This window comes from Capsicum annuum, chromosome 2 (genome assembly GCF_002878395.1).
Source record: "Capsicum annuum cultivar UCD-10X-F1 chromosome 2, UCD10Xv1.1, whole genome shotgun sequence".
Lineage (NCBI taxonomy): Eukaryota > Viridiplantae > Streptophyta > Magnoliopsida > Solanales > Solanaceae > Capsicum > Capsicum annuum.
Window position 1 is genome coordinate 136,439,193 of NC_061112.1, and position 27,017 is coordinate 136,466,209.

The 27,017-nt window shown below is 32.9% G+C and overlaps 2 protein-coding genes across 5 annotated transcripts; one reads left to right on the forward strand and one right to left on the reverse strand.

Annotated features, from left to right (window-relative positions):
• Positions 1 to 7: 7 nt before the first annotated feature.
• Positions 8 to 6,414, reverse strand: LOC107859737 (pentatricopeptide repeat-containing protein At1g11290, chloroplastic-like). Of its 4 annotated transcripts, none has more exons than XM_047407141.1 (5): positions 3,761 to 6,414; positions 2,335 to 2,373; positions 1,036 to 1,339; positions 548 to 663; positions 8 to 431 (listed from the first exon to the last, which is right to left on the reverse strand). In XM_047407141.1, the coding sequence occupies exon 1, from the start codon at positions 6,101 to 6,103 to the stop codon at positions 3,983 to 3,985; it is 2,121 nt and encodes a 706-aa protein (XP_047263097.1). In that variant the 5' UTR covers positions 6,104 to 6,414; the 3' UTR covers positions 8 to 431; positions 548 to 663; positions 1,036 to 1,339; positions 2,335 to 2,373; positions 3,761 to 3,982. The 4 variants fall into 4 exon arrangements, with proteins under 4 accessions (XP_047263097.1, XP_047263096.1, XP_047263094.1 ...); XM_047407140.1 differs by having other exon boundaries at positions 2,335 to 2,415; XM_047407138.1 differs by having other exon boundaries at positions 1,036 to 2,373.
• A 19,305-nt stretch (positions 6,415 to 25,719) lies between these two features.
• LOC107861285 (Werner Syndrome-like exonuclease) lies at positions 25,720 to 26,749 on the forward strand. Its single transcript, XM_016706629.2, has one exon. It carries the CDS (start codon positions 25,917 to 25,919, stop codon positions 26,553 to 26,555), a length of 639 nt encoding a protein of 212 aa, XP_016562115.1. The 5' UTR covers positions 25,720 to 25,916; the 3' UTR covers positions 26,556 to 26,749.
• Positions 26,750 to 27,017: the final 268 nt, after the last annotated feature.

Consider the following 27,017-nt stretch of genomic DNA (forward strand, 5'->3'; position numbering starts at 1 on the left):
AATAAAATAAAATAAACAATTGACATAACAATTTGTCCTAATTAAGTCAACTTCACTCGTGCGTTTGGGCCTCAAACAAGTTAAATAATGCAGTGAACATGCAGCCACACGGTTGCTTATAAGTATATAACCAACCAAAGCATGGAGAATAGAATAATGTAGGCATATAAATCACAAAAGAAAGACAACAGTGCTCCAACACTGCATATGAAAGAGATTTATCCCTTCAAGTACCCATTCCTCCAGAACATGCAAAATGAAATACAGTTGTTTCATTCCATGAGAATCTGCTTTTTTTTTTTTTGTGTGTGTAATGATGGTGTCTGGGTGCTAGTGCAGACCTCGACTAGTTCACTGAGTACCTGCTACCTTCCACTTGCGGAGGTACCGCGTAACTGTGTCCACCAAGATTTAGTACATGGAAAGAAATCCTACCCATGAGCATCAGAAAATTCATAATTAAATTCTAGGTATAATATCAAATTCACTAAAATCCGAGAAGTAGGCTTTATTTGCAATGATGAAATCATGTACGCGGACTACTTACAGATACAAAAATGGCAAAACTTTCACTGGAGGGAAATATAAAACAGAATCAGCACAACAGAAATGCCAATGATGACGGGTATGCAGAGACCAAGTACGGAGCACCATATCTTATCCCTGCGTGAAAATGTACCTCGTCAGAAATCAGAATCAGCTCCAGAAGATGCTAAACTTATCAACCAACCATAAAAATAAAAATAGAAAAGAACGCTTCTGGGGAGCAGCAAGTCCAGCAAGATTTCACAAATTAGAGTTGAAAGTTTTCAGTACTAGCTCGATGCTGATTTGATCATGACTTGATCGACTAAACTTTACGAAAGAAAAGTGAATTTACTATCTCTTCATGTAGGTGTTCCAAAAAATAAAGTTAATATTGGTGCTCTTATTGCTACACTAGATTGCACACAGACTAAATGTTACTTAACCATCACTACATACAGCGTGCTAAATATAAAAACACAGATTCACAGCATTATCTCATCCACTAACCACAGCTGCAGGAACTTCAGGGTCATCACTCTTATCAGCCTCCTCAATCTCTGCAGCTGAATCGCAGTCCATGTTGAGCCGCATGGAAGCCGCTTTTGGATCGACACCAGTGTCTCCGTGGTTTTGGCATACAGGGATTCGCTAGGCCCGTTTTTCTTCAAGGCTTCAACTTGACACCAACATGAATGGTGCATAACCATAAGTTGGCTGATGATTTACCAGTGACACTACTAGGCATAGTATTTCCGACTCCACTAAATCAAAGATCTGATATAGATCCAGGATGGAAAAGAATAGGTATCATCTGTAAATATAGCCAATGCATGGCCAAGTGAAAGCTTAAAACATAGAAAAAGCTAAGTACAAAACATCCAAAAGATTTGATCATAAACGGTCCATTTGATGTACTTGGAAATCTGTTTCAAGCCTTAAACCGCCCCGAAATAAAGTTCAATAATCAGCCATCACCGTACTGTTGCAAACAAAAGTTCATTCAAGTAAATTTTGCTTTTAGATTGACATATTTTACTTTGAACACCACAAGCTGGATAGTTCAATATTTTGCTTTTGTTTAGTGTATTGTGAAACCTTTACATTACTAAACCAAAATAACTTTTAAGAACTTGGGATACTGATGTCTTGATTAGTTGATATCACGAATCTTTGGGCAAATTTAGGATGGATTTAATTTTTTCCTATAGTCCTATCTAAAAAAATACAGAATCAGTTAACTCACTGACCTTTATATCCGTTGTCATCTCTTATTTATTTAAATTAAAAAAAACTGAATCACAGGAAAAAGGAACGTTATCTGCAAACAACATTTCATTCAAAATTTCAAATTTAAAATGGTAACCAATGCAATGTTTTTTGCTGATTAACAGTCGCAAAGAATGTTGCTCAAGTAAAACAAGAAAGAACATACAAAATCGCATAACATGGCTCATGAGGCAGTATTACTAAACCTGCTTTTGTCTGCATACCTTCTATTATCAACTTCCTTTCTGCTTACACCAGGCAATATCTAGTCTAATAAAAATGATCTTAACAAGATATAGTCTTCTCTTTGTTGGTCTAGGAAATCCATGAATGGAAGTCTTACAGGAGAAGGTTTTTTATGTCAGATTTGGACATATAGATAGAGCAAAAGTAAAAAAGGAAACAAAAATATAGATGCTTGTTAACCCCACTACAGTGGAATCTTAGTACTATTACAGACTGGTAGCTGAAATTTGAACATTTACCATCAATAATGAATTGTAAAATCTCGTCTTACAGTGATTAAAGCTGCAATAGTACCTCCAAATTAGGGAAAGAAGTCATCTCTTCATCCAGCATCTGCAGTGCAATATGATCTTTAGGTACTTCTCCTTCATTAGTCTTCAACAAGGAGAAGGAATGGATTTAGCTAGGCCTTGCAAATACTGTTCAAATATTGCTTCCCAAATAAAAAAACACTTTAAGAACTACCCAAAACCTTTCTCCTTGAACTGGTTACTGGCTAGCAATTAAGGACCTCTTAGAAGTTAAACATAGATTGTAGCAATCGGGAACTTAGGAATCTACGCTCAAAAAAAAAAGAAACTAACCCGGTTTACCCTGTAACGCCGAGCATGGCAACAATTTAGAACTATGGTAGCCACCAAGATCAGACAAAGGAAAAGAAATCAATTGCTGCTCCAATGATCATTTTTTTCATGAGCTATAGCTTATTTTCAAGATATCTCAATATAATAGCTATTGTTGTACCCTTCAGAATTTCATGTATTTAAGAATTCTGCTGAGTGCTGACATCTTTAGATCGTTTTGAACCTGAGGTGACATCCTTGGAAAGTTCCTTTCTTTTAAAATCAGTAAAATCTTTAGCAGGTCCATGATATGCAATTTGAAAAAAGAGTGAGATTTCAAGCAGTTTTATCCCTTCATCATGTTAGAGAGGAATATCTTGCATTATTGCAAACTGTTTCTCCGAAAGTTTATTGTCAATTTGTCATTTATTTTCATGCAATGAGTATTTCACCACTAACTGTTTTTCTACTACGATCTTCTCTTATGTCCATTACTATACAATCAATCACATAGAGTGTTAAGTGTTATATTCGAGAAAATTCATACAATTTCAATTTTGTGCTATGATTTTCATCCAACTTTTCTAAATGATAACATCACCTCCGAAAGTCATAGGTTGCTCCACATCACAAGCATGTAATAGAACAAAAACTATGTATCCTTCTAGCATTTAGTTTTCTTAAACATTTGAAAACCTTCTAAATTTATCAATAATTATCTCAGGGAGAAGTTTCCCCGTGTATACTAACAATATTGAGTAAAAGTAATAAGATGAGTTGTCAATTTCTAAGGTCTTGCATGCTACAGGCTGCAGCATGTATGTCTTATGGTGTATTAGTAGGTGTACACTACCTTCTCAGTCACATTCCTAATTAGCACAGTAAATGCACTCAACAATTATACATCTACATACTGCAAACATTTTCGGTCTTTCCTATTAGGCCTATTATACTACTGTCTTTCCTGAAATTCCTTTTTGATATTACGCGAGGGTCATTCCTTCAAATTTACTTTTCCACTATACCTCATTGAATACACAAGTCCAACTAATATATTAAAATAACCAATCAAATGGTGTCCCATAAAAGCAGATAGAGGGTGCAGTTCTCTTCCAATAGGAAGATCTCTGTGAATTCTGAAAGAGGAGCTTTGCTACCTGGTCAGAATTATTTGAGGATAAGTTGATGCTGAATGATGTTCATGGTCCATTCGAAATGCTCCACCATTTGGTTTGGATATAAACATCAAACGGAGTAGTATAAATTACTCTCAGAGATTTTCAGATGAGGTGGTTTAGAGAGATAAGTTAATGTTGATATCAGAGTCTAGATGAGGTGGTTTAGAGGGATAAATTAATGTTGATTAATCAGTGTCAGTGTCACCAATAGTCCCCACATGAACAGTTCCCACCATGGAAAACGTGAAAGCGGTTTTTGTCTTTGATGACTAGCGCTCTTCCGAAAACTTTGGAGATATATTTACACGAAGAGTGGCAATCATTGCATGCTCGGAGATTTTTCGTCACCCGTATGATTGCTCCTGGTTTTGTTCTCATCAATCCAAAAGCAATCGCCAACTTCTCACTGTGGTGATAAAGAATATCCTTTTTCAGATCTTCTGCCACATCTTGATAAACAGACTTTGTATCAGGCACATATCCTTCTTCTTGTATTCTGAATATTAAGTCCTTCAGAAACCTAGAGATTTCAGGATATAGTGGATGATCCTTTTCGCTAGCCATAAATGTGTAAATTGCTCCATTTATCTCGACTGAGCTCAGGCCTGGATCCTTCTTTAAAGCTGTTGATCTGAGTAATGATCTGGTTGACTTTACACCCTCCAAATTTCCGGACAAAGCATAAATATTTGAGAGAAGTACATAATATCCTGCATCTTCTGGCTTTAGCTCAAAAAGCCTCTGTGATACCTCAACACCTAGCTCAATATTCCCATGAGCTTTACAAGCACCAAGCAAAGCACCATAAACATCCACACCTGGTTGCAAATGCATGTTACTAATTACTGAGTAAGCATCATTTAATCTCCCTGCACGTCCAAGAAGGTCAACAACACATGCGTAGTGCTTTTGATTGGGGAAAAGGTTCCATCTTGCTACCATATTGTCAAAAATATACAATCCTTGTTCAACCAACCCACCATGACCGCAAGCACTCAAGACAGAAACCAAGGTTGACTCATTTGGATCTATACCTAAATCTTGCATCTCCTGGAAAAGGTGTACTGCATCATTACCGTACCCATGCATCCCATTACCAGCAATTAATGCATTCCAGCATGCAGCATCTTTCACAGCCATCCCTTCAAAAAATCTTCTCGCATCACCCAACTTAGCACAATTTGCATACATGTCTATAATAGATGATCCCAAAAAAGTATCGCTTTCAATCCCAATTTTTATTACCAATGCATGCACCCTCCTGCCTTGCTGCAAAGCTCCTGAACTGCTGCATCCTGAAAGGATGCCAATCAGAGCAACAGAATCAAGTTCCACGTCTTCTGTGGCCATCATCTGGTTGACATGTTCTACCGCCATACTCAAGTTTGCACTCTTTACAAACCCAGTTAACATCAATGTCCAAGCAACTACATCTTTTACAGACATCTCAAAGAATATACAATAAGCATCATCAACAAAGTTTACATCAATATACATCTCCATCAGACGAGTTTCAACAGGTTGGCTTTTATCATGACCAGATTTAACTACTAAACCATGAATTTGAGTAACTATTTTTAAATCCCCAACCCCAAAAGCAGCAGAAACCAAACTCATTATCGTAAATGTATCCATTAACAAGCTCCTTCTCATTAAATTGAATAGTCCAATTGCTTCCTCTACCATACCATTATTAGAATACCCAAAAATAATCGCGTTCCACGAGACAGCATTCCTCTCAGACATACTATCAAACACATATCTGGCAGCAATCGGACACCCCAATTTTGAATACATATGAACCAATCCACTTTGCACAAACACATTACATCCATACTCTTGCTTAACCCAATAACAATGAAGTGATTTCCCCATCAGGATCAACCTTAATTTTCCGATAGCAGGTAAAACACTTGAAATTGTAATTGCATTAGGCACTAACCCACAATTAACCATCTGCCCAAATTTCTCAATAGCTTCAACAAAAAAACCATTCTTTGTAAACCCATTTATCAATATGGTCCAAGAAACCAAGTTTTTGTGCTCTATAAAACAAAAAACTTTGTTGATTTCTCCTATATGTCGACATGATGCATATGAATTCATCAATCTGTTACAAAGACGCGTCCTCCGAAAAAGACCAGAGACAACGATGTGGGCATGAACTTGTTGAATAAGTTTTGGTTCTTTCAGCCTTTGGAGGATTGAAACAAGCCATAGCTCAGTTGCATTGAAGTCGGGTATATGAGAAATTTTGAATTTCGGATACGTTCCATTTTGGCGCCAAGTGAAACTGCTCATTAAGCTTGAAAATCGAATCATTTAAACTAAGTTTGTGTATTAGGAAATCGAGAATTTCATAGGCTTGGTTGTCCTGATCATATGATTCTTTATGAAGCATTTTTTTCGCGGGATAGCTTTGGTGCACTTCGACTAAATTACAGGCCCTGCACCTTCCACTAGTAACAATGATTCTTCGTGATACAGTTGTCACCTCCAAGGCTCCAACTACTTCCAATGAAACCGTCTCCATCACAACTCCACTGCAAAACCTCGCAGATTTTATTTTTAATATCATAAAAATGGGCTATAAATTAGGAATGGAAAAGAAAAAGATTTTATGAGAGGCAATTCATTAAGAATAATAATAATAATTAATTAATTTATTCTACAGTACAGATAGTATTGATCTTATAATTGTAATGAGGGATGTACATGGTATTGTATTTGTAACTTTAATATTGCGATTTTGATAATTTGTTTTAAAAAGTACTGCTATATTAGTATCATATCTTTTTAATTCGATAGGATTTGATATTTTTTGAATTTTAATTTTAATATTTTGTGATATGATAATTGGTAATGATAGTTTGTTCAACTTTGACGTTATATATTAGAGCTCTCCTCTAACAGGTTGTAATTTATATTTGTAAACTTGCAAAGCTGCCTCCTTGCTATAATACTTACTAATTTCCGTCTCAGGCTTTATTTTCTTGTGCTCCATTGCTTTAATTGCATGTCGACACATAATTCCTTTCAGTGAGGTCCCATGTCCTACAAGTGCACCTATTCTCGTTCAGATTGACAATATGTCTGTCTTCACCTTCTGTGACCTCATAGCCATTGTCCTCATTGTCACTCACCCTACAAATTTGAGATATCTGTAAGAACTCATTATACAATAACTCACTTTTGGGACTAAATTGATCATTTTTCCACTTCATGACAAATGTCTCTTTTTTGGCCAATCGTATCATCACCTTGACCCTAATTTCTTCCAAATTTCCATTTATGGGTATGTATCTTGCTTTAATTATCCATCCATTAAAGAATTCCATAAAATTATTTTCTACAATTTGATTTTCACACACTGTATCCAAATAAGTCCTGCACCATATTTTGGGAGGGTACCTATCAAGTAAATCTTGTTCAGCAGCTTCCTCTACCGATTTGATATTTTCAAGTTGGTCTTCAAATTCCTTTGAAAAAGAAGGCCATGCAGCCCACCACAAAAGCTTCTTCAACTCACCTTTACCCCATCGTCTGTACTAATTTGTCTCAATATATCTTACACAATATCTATGATGTGCTTTAGGTAGAACATTCTTTACTGCATCAATCAACCCCTAAGCATCATGTGAAAACAAATACATATCATATAATATCACAAACAACATATAAATTAAATGAATCAATAGTATTAAAAAAGAATGTTATATTTTGCATGTATGATATTAATGTTATTCCTTCACCATGTTGAAGTTCAAGTGAATGTTGCAAATGTCGCATGAACCAAGTCTAAGTCCTTTTAGTCTCTTTGTCTGCCACAACCCATGCTATAGGATAGAAACAATTCATACTATCTTGACTAACAGCAACTAATAATTGTCCCTTGATTTTTTCTTTAAGGAATGTACCATCTAACCCAATAAGTGCCCTTAAACCGATCTTAAAACTCATCTTCAATGCCTTGAAGCAGATATACATCCTAAGAAATTTTCTCCTACTATTTTGTAGTGCCTCTTAGACAACTGAATCACAACATCAGATCCTAGATTTCAATTCCTTAACTCAGTTGCATAAGCCTTTAATTTGTTGTAACAATCTGTAAAACTACCCTTCAGAGATTTCAAAATCTCCCTTTTTGCTCTCTTGCACTTTGCTTCACTTACATTTAAGTCAAACACCCTATGTAAGTCATCTTTCATATCCTTTATCTTGTGTTTTTGGTCATTTTGAATTTTTTTTTTCTTGAAATAAAGTGCTATGTTGTGTAGTCAATCATATTGTTGTCATATACTATCAAATGGGGTTCAATATGATCAACTAATGTTTTGACACGCGCTTCAAGTATCCTCAGAAATTAATAACTGGAATGGACAACCTTTAACACCACACTTATATCTCAATTTTTTTTCTATCATTTTTCGCCACAACAAGTTCTACCTTCTTAGACAAAACATAAAGTTTGCAAAATTGTCTTGCTTCTGGTATGTCTTTAAAGGTCATACCCTTAGCAATGTGCTTATAATCTTGCAAACTATTTGTTATAATCCTTTTTTTTTTTTCACAAAATCCTCTAATTCATCAGTCATATTCTGAACAGCTAAACTCCATTTCATTATCACTTTCATCATCACTACAATCTGTTCCTTCTTCATCAACTATCGGTACAGGTAAAAATAAACTACTATGCACGACAATGTCAAGTACATTAACACATAACTCACAATCATCAGTAGCAAACAAGTGAATGTTATGAAAATCCCCAAACACAAAAGATAATAATGTCCTAATTCCATCATCACCTTGTATTTCAAAATATTTATCAGAAGGTCCAAGTACAATAAGTTGTTGGACATCTAGAAAACATAACGTGCTTGTGTACTCATTCACTAAGTCAATAAAAGAGATGAAATCGGAATGATACTCATTTCAACAGTGGACCCATCCCTTCTCATAAAATATTTTTGGGTGCTTAACCCAATCACCACCACGATGAAAGTATATGGTAACATTTACCATTTTAATAACCTACAAGGAGTCAAACATCAGTATACAATAACAATCACCAAAAACAGGCTCAAAGTAGAACAAAACAGTATGTAATTTAGTTATCTATCTTATACTAAAAAGTTATGTAACAAATAGTATTAACTGGGTATTGTTTTTGGATATTCTGTATGACAGCGGGAAAGTCCAAATCTCTAGCATCTCAGATTTGATCTTAACACATCTATCTATCCCATATCCTAAAGTATTAGATTATCAGGATTTGGGTATTGTTTGGGTGATACTAAATACAGCCAGATCTAAAGGGAGTTCAAGAAATAAGTTTAACATGATAAATCATTATAACAAGTTTATGTGCAGTGTAGGTAGGACAAGTTGTATTGAAGAGTTGTGCAACGTTGAATGCAAAGCTCATCACTTATTTTCTTCTTGTTGTTAAGTCTTTTAGATGAAATTGTCTGAATTTTTACTTTTTTGATTATCTTACATTTGTTGCTATAAACAATTTAGTTACATAACAGTATGTAATTTAATTATCTATCTTACAATAAAAAGTTATGTAACAAACAGTTTTAACTGTTAACCTTGCACCAATGTAATATATTCTAATGATACAAGCAATTTATGATAGTGGTAGCCGGTAGGATACTCACTAACAGTTAAGAGAGCTAATGTTAACATGCTTAAATGTGAAGCCAAAAGGAAAAGTCGGAGAATGTTCGAAAAAAGATAATAACTAATGTTGACAACAAATTAATATTTTATCATAGACTTTATTTACGGAACAGAAACAACAATAGAGAATAACAGGACCACTTCATAAAGACAAGTCTCAAACACATGAAAAAGATATCATTCTCCTATTTTATAAAGAAAAAAAAGGAAGGAGGAACCACATATTTATACAAAATCCAACAAGACAATGGAATATTGTTTAACAATGTGCACAAATTTCTAATAATACTTTGAATAGTTTTTAATTCCCTGAAACTTAAATTCAAATCGCAAAAAGTAGATAAAGAAACCAATAGTGATGGCGACCCTCAATAGGATCGTAAATTGAGAAGAAACATACATGCAGGTTCCTACGTGATTCTCAGTTGAAGAAGACGTAGAATCAATCATGAATGAAGATTTTTTTAGGATTTTTTTTACGCGTAGAGAGAGAGTAAGAGATGTGAGACAAAGTGGGACTGACTATACGCGTAGTAGAGACACGCTTGAATACTTAATGGACCGGGTTGGTTGTGATTTCAATTTGGGTCGGGCATGATTTTAATTTGGGTTGAATTTGAAATTAATTCAACTGAATTTAATTACAAACAAGCTAGCGAAAAGAAAATCATCAAGTGTCCCTCCATTAATGATAAAGGTATATTTGTACCTTTTTATTAACGATAAGGGTATATATGTACCTAAAATATAACGAGGGGTATATCTGTACCATTTATCATAGTTGAGGAGTATATTCGTACCTTTTCCGAATAAAATATTATGACTTCAACATTTTATAAATATCAAATACAGTATCATATACCAAAATCACAATATCAAGTATGATAATTATAACCATGTCCACCACTATAATCGATATTATAGGTAAATTTACAACGTCATATATATATTCAATTGATAATATATACAATACACTATGTTATATATTTACTGATATGTTAATAATATATATAAGTGATTTATATAACTACATACTACGATATCGTATTTGATATTTCGATATATGATTTATAAATATCAAATACCGTATCATATACAAAAATCACAATATCAAGTCTGATAATTATAATCATGTCCACCACTTCATATTAATAGGATTTAATCCGACCCGTCGGCTACAATCCTAAATTTACGCCTGAATAATAATCATCACCATCCCCCTCCTATCCAAATTCTTAATTTCACATTGATAGGGCTTTAACCAACACGTCGGTTACATGCCGGATAATAAAAAATTGGATAATCCTCAATGAGATCTTCTTTTTTTGATATCAAAGTAATTTTAAGGGCATGGATTGTTGTTATGGAGTTCTTTGAAAATTCTTGAGATAACTTGTGTCTCTAAGGCGACAGTTATAGAATATCTCATATTTTGAATTTCAGTTTTGATATTTTGCGATATGATAATCGGTAATGATAGTTTGCTCAACTTTGACATTATATACCCATATAATAAAATATTATGACCTCAACTTTTTAAAAACACAGCTCATTGTATCGTGATAATACACTACACATTTACAAATACTAGTTTAGTGTACGTGCGTTGTACGTGTGTGTCACGTTAATATAAAAGATTGTATATAAAAATTTTAAAGTACATAATAGTACACAATATATGTAATATTAGATTTGTTTAAATGTCAAAATGTGTATTCTTCTAATTTTTGCATGTGCTTGTCAATTAATTAAAATAAAATACGTACAAAAAAAGAATAAATCAAATAACAATTATTGTAAAAATAAATGCAATATTTGTTTTATTAATAAAAATGAAAATATTGCTCAATATATGTAATATTAGATTTGTATAAATGTCAAAATGTGTATTCTTCTAATTTTAGTATGTGCATGTCGATTAATTAGTATAAAATATTCACAAAAAAGAATAAATTATTGAATAATTTATTTAACTAATAAAAAGAGAGGAATCATATTGATACAATAGATAAATAAAATCAGGTAATTATATTCATCAAGACTTGGAAGAAATTATTTTTGTCTCTGCTAAGATTTTATGATTTCATATCTCTTGTTCAGTTGTTCACATGACCAAAATTTTAGATCTTAAAGTCCTAAATGTTATAAATTTTAATTTTAATTTTTTCTCTCCTTAAGAAGAAAAATTTAGTAATTATATTAAATAAAGAAAATATTTAATTTAGGCTGGGAATTATAATCGATTTGAAATACTATAACTAACTCCAAAATCATAATTAAGTTGATTGCTCCTAAATTGATAGTGAACATACATACCCACATAAATATACCTTTTTTGCAAAATACTCTTTATGAGAATATGAGCGAAGAAATAAAGAATTGACCGTTTTTGCACAATACTCATTATGAGAATATGAGAGAAGAAATAAAGAATTGACCTTTTTTACACAGTACTATTTATGAAAATATAAAAGAGGAAATAAAGAATTGATCATTTTTGCACGGTACTCTACCTGAGTTACTTATTCCAGCACTAAACAATGGAGTAAATAATATTTATACTACAAAAGAAATTTATAATCCAAATAAAAATAAATATCAAAGAGCAAAAGTTTCTTTGCTTTAGCTGCTGCATGTCCAACAAACATAAAAGAGATTCGTATTTGTTCATACTACTTTATTTAAAACAAAAAGCTAGATTCGTATTTATTCATACTGCTTTATTTAAAACAAAAGTTAGGTATCCAACACAACAAAGAATTGAGGCGAAATAAGAAAACTTAACCCATAACTTGAAAATTTACCTGTAAGCAGAAAATCTTTCTCCATATAGAAAGGGATTGCCATCTAGGCCTCTAGTATCAACCACATGCATTCATTAAGGGGTTGTCATCTAAGCCTATTTAATTGGTAGACAACGGATTATTCATTCCATGCTATTTTATGTGATATTATTTAACTTGATACGATATTTAAAAAAAGAAAAAAACTTTAAAATTTATGATTTAAAGTAGTTTTTTTATTTGTGTGCTAGCAAATTATTTTAGTTAAAGATAAAAAAAAAAATTTAAAGATAAATGCTTCTATTAGAAATAGATTAAAAAAGAAAGAATTGTCATATAAAATAGACGAGGGAAAGTACTTTTTTGTGGTAAGTAAAATTTGGCAAAGTCACATTTAAACTTTTTAAAAAGTTTTTTATTTTATATATGTGCATGAATTGTTATTTAGTCTATCGTTTTAATTTAGGTGATATAATTTGATTTAGCATAAAAAAGGTTTTAAAAGACTTTTTTATGTAAAATTTGGCAAAGTCACATTTAAACTTTTTTTTAATTTGATACATGTTTTTGAACTCTTATTTAGTCTATCATCTTAATTTAGGTAAAATATAATTTGATTTAGCATAAAAAAAGTTTTAAAAGACTTTTTTTATAAAATTTATAATTTAAAATAAATATTAAATATTGTGTATCTATAAATTATTTTATTAAGAACAAAAAAATATATATATATAAATTATATCTAATTATAGAAAATTAGATTCTTTATAAGACATCTAATCATCTCATCTTAATTTAGGTAAAATATAATTTGATTTAGCATAAAAAAAGTTTTAAAAGACTTTTTTATAAATTTATAATTTAAAATAAATATTAAATATTGTGTATCTATAAATTATTTTACTAAGAACAAAAAGAGAATTTTAAAGATAAATTATATCTAATTCTAGATAATTAGATTCTTTATAAGACATCTAATCATCGATAGTTACTTTTATAAGAAAACATATATAGAGGAACTTTTCCCTTTGAATGCACAAGTCCTTTGTTTTCTCTAAATAAGTTTTGTCCTTGTTAAAATTTGTAACAAAATTTTTTCATATGAAACAAGTTTGTCAATTACACTAGAGAATGAAGATGAGAAAAAGGAGAAGTTCATAGCGTAAATGTTATGATGTCGTATTTTTTGTTGTTGAAGTAAATACGATTCTTATATAATTTTTTTTTTTTTTAAGAACTTTTTTTATCTAAATTTTTTTTTCTTGAATAATCTTACATTGCCTATAAAAATATTTATTATGTTAAATACTCAAAGTAGAAATTATTGATCAATAACGTGAATATTATTTAAATATATGAGATAAGATCGAATTATACATGTTTTAAAACCTTTTATTTTTGGTTAGCTGAAAACTACTTTTTGAAGTATAAAGTATAGATGAAAAGCAAAATGAGCTAAGAACCTAAGGTCTTAGGTTTGAATTTCAACAGAGATTAAAAAAAAATATTTGGTGATTCTTTCCATCTATTCTAGCCTTAGTGGATAGAGTTACCTGATATCTGTTGCTGATTGGAGACAGTAGGTATCCAGTGAATTTAGTCGAGGTGTACAAAAGCAGGCATAGACATCACGATTATTAAAAAAAATTAATTCCTAAGGCTTATTTTCCTGTTAAACTTGCTTTCTCACAAATAATTTTTCTTTGAAAATTATTTATTTATGAAATAAAAAATTTATAGACTTATTAAATATTAATAAGACATAATTAATGTGATATTACATTAAACTAACTGTATAATAGAAAATAAACCACAAATTATAACTCTTAAATAAATTATTATTTTCACTTTTTAAGTTTGGGCCTGGAAATAGGCTTTAATCCGACCCCTCGGTTACAACACTAAATTTACGCGGATAATAAGCAGCTTCCCCTCCTATCCAAATTCTTCATTTCACATTAATAGGCTTTAACCGACACGTCGGATACAACCCTAATAAATACTATATTTCTGAGAGTCCCATTTGGACTCCCAAATTCATCATACTTTATAGTAACTTTTTGGACGCCATGGGTGTGAGGATCAAAGACTACCAGTTGACTTGCAAGAGTCACAAACAGTACGATGTGATTTTCGACGATACCGAAATCGAAACAATCGTCACTCGTGATCCCGCACAAGTTTGTTCCTGGGTCAACGAAACAGAGGAAACAAACCAATGCCGCCTCCACCGCTTGATCGTCGGATTGGACATCGAATGGCGCCCCAATTTCATCTCAGGCGCTGCTCAAAACCCCGTTGCAATACTCCAACTCTGCGTCGGAACAAGGTGTCTTATCTACCAAATTATTCACGCACCTTCCATCCCCTGGCGACTCCGTAACTTCCTCAACGACGACGATTACAGATTCGTTGGCGTCGGTATTGAGAATGACGCGAAGAAGTTGTTGAATGATTACGGAATTGAACTTTCGGATAAGGTTGATCTCCGGGAGTGGGCGGCGGAGGAGCTTGATAATGACAATCTGCGGCGTGCTGGGCTTAAAGATCTGGTGAGGGAAGTTGTTGGAACACAGATTTACAAGCCGAAGAGTGTTACTTTGAGTGCTTGGGATGAGCGTTGGCTTAGCCTTGATCAGATATGTTATGCTTGTCTTGATGCTTATCTTTCTTTTGAAGTTGGCAGACTCTTGGATTCTTGGTATTAATTAGAATATATATCATGTTTATATTGCTATATAGTATGGTCTAGCAATATAATCGTAGATTGTTGATGTATGCATTTCGTTTCAGTACTATATATGTTGATAAGCTACTGCTATTTGCTTATATCATCGCAGATTATTGATGTATGTATTTTGTTGTAGGATGTTCCTTTTATTAATGTTGTCCTAGATTATTAATGTGTGCATTCGATCTGTTATAGTGAATGTTCCTTCTAATAAGTATTCTCAAGGAGTGATCTAGTGGTCAATGAAGTGTGTTAGCAATGTCTTAAGTTCAAAATCCGATAGAAACAAAATACTAGATCTGTTCTTCGCATCTTTTTAAATTTTTGATAGACCTTATACATGTTTAGATGGCGGGTCATTGGAATCAGTCGAGGCATGGACACTAGGGTTATTTAAAAAAAACAAAGGATTCTCAAGTTCATAAGTTGGACAACTACTTCGGACTTGACCAAGTAGATAGTTCATTCCTATTTTACTTCTTTGTAAAGCTCCATAAATTATATAGTATTCCAAGTAATTTAACATAAGTCACACTACGCAAGTCTTGGAACATATGATTATAGGTGTTTTTGATAAATTGGTTGCAGGTTGGATTGCTAAGTCCATATATATTCATGGTTGGTTGGGGGAAGAAATTATTGTGATTTTAAGCTACGCTTAGAGAAATTAGGGGATTTTAGATTAAGGACTGTGAAAAATATCTAAAGTGAATTTTTTGAAAGAATAAGTATCATAATTTTCTAGTTAAATTTTTAGAATGGTCTAGGTAGTGAAACATTGGTTCTAGATAAGTTTTTGGGATAATCTAGTGTAGTCACTAGGATAAAGAAATATTTAGAGTAGAAGTAGAAGATAAAGACCTCTAGATTTTTCTTTTCGAACTATCTAGAAGATTTTCTAGAATCATCTATGCACAAGTATAAATAGGGTTGTCTTGAACATTTGTAACCATCTAAAAAACAAAATTCAATACAAAACATATCCAAGTAGTCTTCTTCCAAATTCAAGTTCTTGTTTCAATATCTTCCATTCACTTTTCTAGCTTACTCTTCTTAGTTGAATATTCCGATCTTAGTTAACAATCTTGGTCTAGCACTTTTCTAGCTTACTCTTTTTAGTTGAATCTTTCGATCTTAGTTAACAATCTTGGGCTAGCAGAAGGTTTCTCCAACTACACCTTTCTTTTGCTATTCTCTACATGGTATCAGAGCCAAAGTCATGGATTGGCTTGTGTTTATTTCAAGATCGGATTCGTGGTTGATTCAACTAATTTGTACGAATGAATTTAAGCAGTTGCATTAATGGACTGGGAATGGAGTTGTTGAATTAGTCCAATTACAAGGTATGAAAAACTTGTATGGAGTCACACCTTATGGGCGAGGGTTTGTGGGATGTTGTTAACGGGAATAACAGAAGTCCTCTAGATGACGGATCGAAGAATAATAGTGCATAAAAGAAGTGGAAGCAGATTAACGCAAAGGCAGAGTTTATTCTGAATAGTTCTATCTCCTCCGTTTTATTTGATCATATTATAAGGTGTAAACCAGCTCATGAAATTTGGTGGACGCTCGACCAATTATTCAACAAGAAAAATGAAACTCATTTATAGCTATTGGAGAATGAATTGGCGAACATCACTGAAGGTAATCTTTCTATTCTGAAGCACAAATGAGAAGAATTATCATTCATGGTTTGAAGCAAGAATATATTTCCTTTGTGACATCTATTCAAGGATGGGCTAAATAACCATCCCTGGAGGAATTTGAGAATTTGTTGTCGTCATAGGAGTTATTAGCCAAACAATTGGCTGGTGAATTAGTCAAAGAAAGGGAAGGAAATGCTCTTGTAGCTGACAAGAGAAACGTTAAAGGAAAAGCAAGAGATATGCCTCATTCCCGATTCGCATGTGGTTCAAGCTCGCCTGAAAAGAAGGAAGAGCCTTTTAACAATTATAAAAAACCTCTCAGATGTTATCGGTGTGGCAAAACAGGACATATAAGAAGATATTGTTGAGCCACAAAGAGCAACATGGTTCATATTGAAAAAGTTGTTGAAGAAGAAGAAGGCTGGGAAAGATGCTTAGAAGCTGAGAGTCGAGCAATAAATGTCTTGCCTTTCATAAATTTGGAAAGCGATTGTATCGAATGTAATACAATCTGTTATTTAGAGAAGTAAGACAAGGATAAGAAGCAAAAGGATACCGAAGATGTTCAGACTTGAGACGTGGTAGCTACTATCGAGGACATTAAAGAAGCAAATTCTGAAATTGGCCATAAAAGTTTGAACGTGAAAGATGTTGAAGTAGATTCTGAGGAGACAGTGTCTGAAAATTAATATGTCAGTGATGACATTATCAGAGAAACTATTAAGGAAGATGTAGTAGAAGTTGAAGTCTTTGATCAATCATTCATTGCATCAAGTTCAATCATTGGCTCAGAGGAAATATTGAAAGTTGAAGAAGATAACAATCCAAAGAATGATGAAGTTGAAAGAGAAGTCTCAATTTTAGATGAAGAGACATACAATATGATTGAAGAGCTAGAGACAAAATCTAGTGGTGGATCCTACTATGGTGCTAAGGCCTCACAAAAAATTGATGATCAGATCGTCATCGAATCAAATGAGGAGACTGATACAGATGAAATGTCCTTGTGTTATGGAGTTGCTTTAGAAAGAGTAAGTTCTAAAATCTTGAATGCTAGAACTCCAAACCTTTTCATCACATTTGTCTCCAGATAATGAAGTTGTGGAGGAGTTCGGAGAAAGGGAGAGCTCGAGAACTCAACATCATAAAACACATCAAGGACAAATCAATGACGAAAAATCTTCATTATTGGAAGGAGAAAAAGAAATTTGAAAAAAATTGCTAAGAGTTTCACCAAGGCATGGTTCAAAGCTTCGTTTGAGTTCTTCTGCAACGAGTTTGGGATAACTTCCAAAAATCACTTTAAGGGGGAGTGTGAAAAATATCTAAAGTAGATTTTTCGGAAGAATAAGTATTATAATTTTCTAGTTAAATTTCTAGAATAGTCTAGTTAGTGAAACATTAGTTCTAGATAAGTTTCTTGGATAATCTAGTGTAGTCACTTGGATAAGTAAATATCTAGAGTAGAAGTAGAAGATAAAGATCTCTAAATTTTTCTTGCAGAAGTATCTAGAAGATTTTCTAGAATAATCTATACACAAGTATAAATAGGGATGTCTTGAACATTTCTAATTATCCAAAAAATAAAATCCGATACAAAGCGTATCCAAGTAGTCTTCTTCCAAATCCAAGTTCTTCTGTCAATATCTTTCTTCACTTTTCTAGTTTTCTCTTCTTAGTTGAATCTTTCAATCTTAGTTAACGGTCTTGTGCTAACAGAAGGTCTCTCCAACTATACATTTCTTCTGCTATTCTCTACAAGGACATGACCTCCTACCATAAAATTTGAGTTCTTCCTTATGATATTTTGGGTTGATCATAACTCATTCTTCTCAAAATCCACCCAATGAAAGTAATTATACTCTCTCCCACTTTTTTAGTTACTTTACTCTCTCTCCTTATTAATATACATAACATAGCCGATATATACATAGCATTATATGTATATGTTGGAATTTTTATAATATATTTAGGGAGTTGGGATTTTTTATAATATTGAAAATATAAGTTGTGTATTTGTGTAATTTTTAATATTATTTTCTCTCTGTTTGGTGTATCTTTCCGAGAAGCTGATAAACTCCTTTTATAGGAGAGAAATGTTGTGTTTTGATGTCATTGCTGACATAAATAAGGATTGCAATATCAACCATTGCAACCGAAGAAATATTGCAGATGTACTCTTTGCCAAAAAAGTTGAAAAAATCGTGGCATACTTTGAAAAGTTAGCCATCGCATTATGGGTTGGACCCCACAAATTGTAACCATGTCCACTACTATAATCCATATTATAGGTAAATTCAGAGTCCGAAACCATTCTATGCCACCAAACTATGCCATATATTTAAAAATGTATCAATCTATGCTTAACTCACAAAAATTGTGAGTTATGCACAAATATCTTTAACGGAAGGCAGCTCATGGTGTTAATTTTTTTGAAAAGTGCATAACTCACAATTTTTGTGAGTTATTCATTTTTATTTTAACATAACTCACAAAAATTGTGAGTTATGCATTCTTATTTTAACATAACTCACAGTTTTTGTGAGTTGTTCATTCTTATTTTAATATAACTCACAAAAATTGTGAGTTATGCATTTTATTTTAACATAACTCACAATTTTTGTGAGTTATGCATTCTTATTTTTAACATAACTTTAGTACATTCAACAAGCATGAATAATAATTACATGAAATTAGCAATATAAATAATAATAACATGAAATTAACAAACATAACTTATTAGCGATGATATTTTAGACCTGCCGATAATAATCGACAATATCCAAGCTTAGTGACAAATGAACATTTGTAGATGTTCCAGCATTGTGCATCCATCCAAGTTGAGATGATTGACCATAATTATAGTCATTAAATAAATCAACATTATTTGTGTCACGCAGAGTTAAGCCCCTAAATAAAATATAGAGAAAATACATAATTACACCACTGATGTTGTCCGAGATTTTGAAAAAGACACCTAAACTTTCAATACCGCTTATTACACCACGATTCTTATTTAATCCCCTGCAAATACATCATTTTTACTTATTTTTTGTCTCTGCGTGTAGTCACGCATGCCAAACGCATGAACAATTAAATGTAATTCAGTTACCCAATTAAACTCTGTCACGTGTCAATTAAATGTCTTAAAAATGAAATTCTCTTCTTCTTCTCCTCTTTAAAACCACAACCTCCTTCCAGTTGCCATTAACGATTATTTTGAAGAAATGTTTTGCCTTTTTTTCTAATCTTCTCTCAACAAAATCAACCTTAAAAGGTAAGATATTTCTATTTATGTTGTAATTTTTAAAGAAATTCAGTCCTAAAAGCTTTAATTTCGTCTTAATTTTTTTAATTTGTTTGAAATCATGTTAAATTTTGTGTCTAGGTATTTGCTGAAAATAGTTTTACAATGTCAAATGCAATCTTTAATCGAATTTATAATGACGAGAACCATCTCGTGTTGTGTGTAAAAATGCAATGCAAACGTGGAGACTTACTGTCAATGCAAACGTCATGGTCGGAGGACAACCCAGCTAGAAGATTTTGGTCTTGTCCACGCTATCGTGTATGTCCTATACATGTTTTCTTATTTTTTTGCTCTTGTTTCGGTTCAATTGATTTATTTATGCTCCTTTGAGGAGAAATCATGCAACTTCTTTAGATGGAGGGACCCGAAAAAGACTGATTTACGATTAAAGACAGCTATTCCGAGATTGGCGAAGAGAATCAAGGAGTTGCAAAAAGCATTGACATTTTATTAAAGTAATGGCAAATGGGTGGTGAATAAGGAGAAGAAGAGCAAATGTTGTAGTTGGAAGCTCATCATCATGATTGTCGTAATATTTTTTCTATTTTGGACTAGCATTATCAAGAGAACGGATGATAAATGTAGTTGTGTGCAATTAAAATTGTCATAGTCATTCTCTTGTTCTACAAAATAGTGTTCGTCTTTTCTCTTGTTGGAATAGTAGTTGCTTAACAAGATGAAATTTTGATTGGTTGTGTAACACTAAGTGTTCGTCTTTTCTCTTGTCGGAATAGCAGTTGCTTAACAAGATGCAATCTATTTTATATCAATATATTGTGTAATACCTTTACAATTTATTTTGTATCAATATATTGTGATATTGACAACATTTGTGAGCATTCAAAACGTAAAGTGCAATGAATAGACTAACAAAACAACCATAATAAGAGAAAATAAGGACTTCATTTAACACATTCATACGCTTGTTTCAATTTGAACAACAAAACTTGTTTTGTTTGGTACCTAACAAAACATACCTTGATACCTAAAGGTACCTAACAAAACAAACTGCCCAAAACATTGTTTGATTGCTACAAAACAAGAACAAAAGCCTATCACCATCAACAAAACATACAAAAAGTAATTATTTGTGACAATATCATCAATCTCCACCAAAATATACACATCATATCAGCAAGATCTACTTCCATGGCACATGAGTCTTCCTAGTTGAAATGTTTTTGCCTTGACTTTTGGCAGCAGCTGTAGACCTCGTTTGAATAACCTTTTCCGTCCTCATTTTTTAAAGTTTTCTATTGATAATGGCCGACTTCCCTTTTCATTTGAATCCTTGTCTTGGTGTGTAGCCAATATCACCAGTCATAACTTCAGATCTCTTTGTGCCCTTTGCACCAGTGCTAATGACTCTTCTGCTTGACATTCCAGGCTGCACAAACAAAAATTCTACAAAGTACTTACATTAAGATTGGTAAATCCATCTTCAGCTTGGTATATTTCAATCCCCACTATCTTTGATCTTTTAAAAGGTCTTGTATGTCCTCCACTATTGTCCTCATGATTTTGCCTTTGAGGAGGCACACCCCTTCCTTTTCCCCTTCCACTGGCAGGACTGGTTTGGCTCTCTTGAGTCATTCCTCTTCCTCGACAACTTGAGATATTTGAAACACTTGAACCACCTGAAACACTGTCTTTTCCTCTACCTTTTACTCTACCTCTTTCTTTAGTAACACTTGCAATGTTTGTGGTGGCCTAATTATTGAGATATTAGTACACAAACGTAAAAAAAAATTGATAGTAACAAATAAATAAATATACCTCTTGCTGGTAAGATTTTCCAGGTGAATGAATTGGACCAGTGCCCCTTGCTCTCCCTCTTTCTCTACCAGTAGAAGCTCCAGCTTATGTTTTAAGAGATTAGTCCTTGTCCTTGTACTTAACAGAATGTATATTAGATAATGATTATACAAATACATGTGCCTGAGAAGATGTTCCAGCTGATTGACTTATACCAGGTTGATCTCTTGTAGGACATGATCTTATATTATGTCCCTGAGTACCACATTTACTACAAGTAATTACAGTACCACATTTGCTAAGTTTTCCAGTTTTTCTACTTTCATCAGCCCCCTTTCTTCTAATTTTATGTGGTCTTCCAGGCAACTTCCTGATCTTTGGTGGCTTCACAGTAGGATTATTTGATGTTGGCCACATTTTTGTATTATTCATTGGTTGAATAAAATGAGCATATGTGCTGAGGTAGGTATCCTTGTGATAGCAGGTGTCCACAAATTAATGGGCTCATATTCCTTGCGGTGAAGGGCAGCAACACCATGAAGATAAGAAATGCCCCTAAGCTGCCAAGCTTTGCAACTGCAGCTTCTACTAACAATTTCAACAGTATGAGTTCAACCCCTGTCAACAATCTCAAAACCTCTTTCCCCATTTCAAGACAAATTGCACTGCATTGACTTGTCAATATTTTCTTGTAAAATCTTCAAAGCCATGGGAGAAATATCAATGATCCAAGTATTTGAAAATTGTCTCAACTGACCAATTCTTTTCATCATTTTCACCCTAATCTCCTCAAGCATTGTGATGATTGTTTTGAACCTTGCAGGAAGTACCCATACATTAAAACTCTCTGCTATATTGTTATCCACAACATCACATTTGCAATGCTCTTCAAAGTATCTTTTACACCATGTCTTCAAATTATACCACAAAAGATCATCCAAACGATCCCTCCCCAACATCTTCATTGCTTCTATATTCTCCTTCAATTCTACTTCAAATGTGAATTTTGCAATCTTCCAAAATACTCTTCTCCTTTTTATACCTTTCCAGAGCTTACACCAATTAGCAAGAACATGTCTTGCACATTTTTTGTGTTCAATCAGTGGCAGCAGCTCTTTTACAGCTATTTTCAATCCCTAACAAAACAAAATAAGTATATTAATCTACCAACAGTTGTTAAAGAAAGAAAAAAAAAGCAAATAGTTGTTAAGAATAGAGTTATACCCTTTGCATATCAGATCTGATGCTCAATTGATGACCTTCTCCAAACTCAAGGTCATTCTTCAGCAGTTCAACAAACCAACCCCATGTAAATTGATTCTCAACCTCAACAATTGTCCAGGAAATAGGCAACATTTGGTTGTTTCCATCTCTGCAAACAACCACCAACATTTGACCTTTGCACACACCTTTGAGGAAATAACCATCTAAACCAATCTTCTAGCACCTTTAAAGAATGTTTTCTTTAAAGCATGAAAGCACACATAAAAACCTTGAAAGATCAACTGTCCAGTATCATCAGCATCTCCAACTTTGACAACACAAGTTCTACCTAGAGTAGTCCTCAAAATCTCATCCTTGTAATAAAAAATCCTACCTTGTAATCTTAATGTAGTCTCTTAACTCAAAGTAGGACATCATATCAACATCTTTATCGAAAAACTCAGTCACAGACCCACCAATATATTTAGGTGGAGGACCAAATTCTATTTCACCCCTATGATACCATCTTAAAGTTATAAGCACAAAAATCATCAAAAGATACCTGAAAAAACAACAATTTAATCACACAAACACATTGAAATCAGTAAACAAAGAAAAAAAACACCCCACCCCACTCACCCCCACTTGACACACAGCCAAAAAGAATTCTAAGTTGTACATGTTACTACAACACCGTAACAGTAACAACAACAAATGCAAAAAATCGACAAACATCCAACAAACACATAAGTCAATATGTTCATATTTGCATCAATTTCAGTAAATTATGTTTTCCCCCCCAAAAAATATAATTTCGAAGAATTCATCAAATCGATAAAATTAAACATAATCGTTGTACATGCATAAGTCAATATGTTCATAGTTGCATCAATTTCACTAAATTATGAGCTAAAAAATATTTACCCAAAAAAAAAAAATAACTTCAAAAAATCTATGATTGGAGAGATTAAAACTACAATACACAAAACCCTAACTTGTAAAATCCTCACTCCTAGGTTAATACGTTTCCCCCCCAACAAATTTTTCTCCCAAACACCTTCGATCTCCTTCGAGTGTGAGCTTAGAGTCTAAGTCGCGACAGATAGGAGAGAAAAATCAAAGAAGAGAGAGAGAGAGAAATGGGAAATGAATCGTTTCAAATGATTCAGATATTTTATTACAATCGGGTCGGGCTATTGGGTTAAACCCAACCTTTTTAACCTTTTAATAATTAAATTATTATTTAAAAAGAGAGTGCAAACCACGCGCCTAAAGGTTGCTGCAGAATATGGTCAAAATGGTGTATTTACAAGGGATTAAATAAGAATCATGGGGTAATAGGCGGTATTTAAAATTTAAGTGTCTTTTTGAAAATCTCGGACAACATTAGTGGTGTAATTATGTATTTTCTCTAAAATATAACATATGACATAAGAAATAGACAAAAAAAATCATTAAAAATATAAAATATTAATAATAACACAAATTAAGAAAAAATACCGATAACTTTCATTCAAAGTTTCATTCAAATCAAGTATTGAGAATTGTGTTGGCATGTTACTCGGCATGATGTATTGGGGAGCATTCATGTCAAAAAAAGTATTGTATTGAGTTAAATGAGCATTAACATCACTTGTTGGATCATCAAATTGTGTCTGCACATTTATCTGAATCGGAGACTGCAGAAGATGATTTTTACGCTCCTTCTTAACATAAACTTGAAGAATGTTCAGCTTTATTTGACTAGCATAGTCACAAGGAGCCCTTAGAAATTCAGTCAACGACTCATCATCACTAATAATCCATTCTCCGTAATTTACCATTCCTTGAGATGAGAAGGAATTTGGATACTGCCCGAATATAAATAAATCAAAATCATTATTTTTTAGTTTCATTCTTCTAAAAATTAATTCTACAAATTCTCTATAACCAATTGAAATTGGATACTTCGCGTTGGACTTGGGGGACATACTATAATATAGTGTATTTCCCTCGTGAATAATTTCATCATCCCAAAAAAGTGCAACTTTAACACGTTCAAAATTTATTCTCTAAAATTTGATAAAATTTTGAAAAGATAAATTGAGTTTGAAGATGATTGAAAAAAAAGAAGAAGAATTGAAGTTGAAGAAGAAGAAGAATTTGAAAACTATATACAAAGAATGAATGTATACGGGTGTTTAACTAGGAGAATTTGATAAAACTGATGTATAACTCACAAAAAAAGGTGAGTTATATACTTTTATGAGTTATATGTTAAATAGAATTTCGGAAACGTTTTTCATTATTTAAATAACTCACAAATGAATGGATAACTCACAATTTATTTGAGTTATGTTAAAATAAAAGGCATAACTCACAATTTTTGTGAGTTATGTTATAATAAAATGCATAACTCACAAAAATCGTGAGTTATGTTAAAAATAAGAATGCATAACTCACAATTCTTGTGAGTTGTGTTAAAATAAGAATGAATAACTCACAAAAACTATGAGTTATGTTAAAATAAGAATGCATAACTCATAATTTTTGTGAATAATGTTGAAAATAAAATGCATAAATCACAATTTTTGTGAGTTATGCTAAAATAAGAATGAATAACTCACAATTTTTGTGAGTTATGTACTTTTCAAAAAAATTAACACGTTAAGCTGTCTTCCGTTAAAGATATTTGTGCATAACTCACAATTTTTGTGAGTTAAGCATAGATTAGTACATTTTTGAATATATGTCATAATTTAATATTTTTTTTAATTTGGTGGCATAGAATAATTCCAGACTCATAACTTCATATTAGTAATAAGATTTAATTCGGCCGTCGGTTACAATCCTAAATTTATGCCCGGATAATAATCATTCTCTCCTCCCCTTCTCATCCAAACTCTTAATTTTGACATTAATAGGCTTTAACCGACACGTCGGTTACAACCCTAATAAGTACTATATTTCTCAGTCCCATTTGGACTCCTAAATTCACAACAATACAGTCTTCATCATACTTTCTTCGTTTTTGAACGCAATGAGTGTGAGGATCAAAAACTATCAGTTGACTTGCAAGAGTCACAAACAGTACGATGTGATTTTCGAAGATACCGAAATCGAAACAATCGTCACTCGTGATCCCGCACAGGTTTGTTCCTGGATCAACGAAACTGAAGAAACAAACCAATGCCGTCTCCACCGCTTGATCGTCGGATTCGACATCGAATGGCGCCCGAATTTCTACCCAGGCGCTGGTCAAAACCCCGTTGCAACACTCCAACTCTGCGTCGGAACAAGGTGTCTTATCTACCAAATTATTCACGCACCTTCCATCCCCTGGCGACTCCGTAACTTCCTCAACGACGACGATTACAGATTCGTTGGCGTCGGTATTGAGAATGACGCGAAGAAGTTGTTGAATGATTACGGAATTGAACTTTCGGAAAAGGTTGATCTCCGGGAGTGGGCGGCGGAGGAGCTTGATAATGACAATCTTCGGAGTGCTGGGCTTAGAGATCTGGTGAGGGAAGTTGTTGGAACACAGATTTACAAGCCAAAGAGTGTTACTTTGAGTGCTTGGGATGAGCGTTGGCTTAGCCTTGATCAGATATGTTATGCTTGTCTTGATGCTTATCTTTCTTTTGAAGTTGGCAGACTCTTGGATTCTTGGTATTAATTAGAATATATATCATGTTTATATTACTAGATAGTATGGTGTAGCAATATAATCGTAGATTGTTGATGTATGCGTTTCGTTGTAGTACTATGTATGTTGATAAGCTACCGCTATTTGGTTATATCATCGCAAATTATTGATGTGTGTATTTTGTTGTAGTTGATGTTCCTTTTATTAAGGCAAAATGAATTCCATTTTGTAAGTTGACATTTCTATTTACACATTTGTCATCTGGATCTCTGAACTGCTAAAAAATAATATTTCAAACCCTTTGAACTTGACTTTGTCTATGTGGCATTAAATGACTAATTAGGACAAGGAGAGTGTAGTCACTTGCCTGAGTTGCGAGTGGAGATCAATTTTTAACCAATTTTATATTAAAATAATTAAAAATTAAAAATAATATTAAATTTTTAAAAAATAAAAAATAGCCTTTTTTTCCACCATCATTTTTTATTAAAA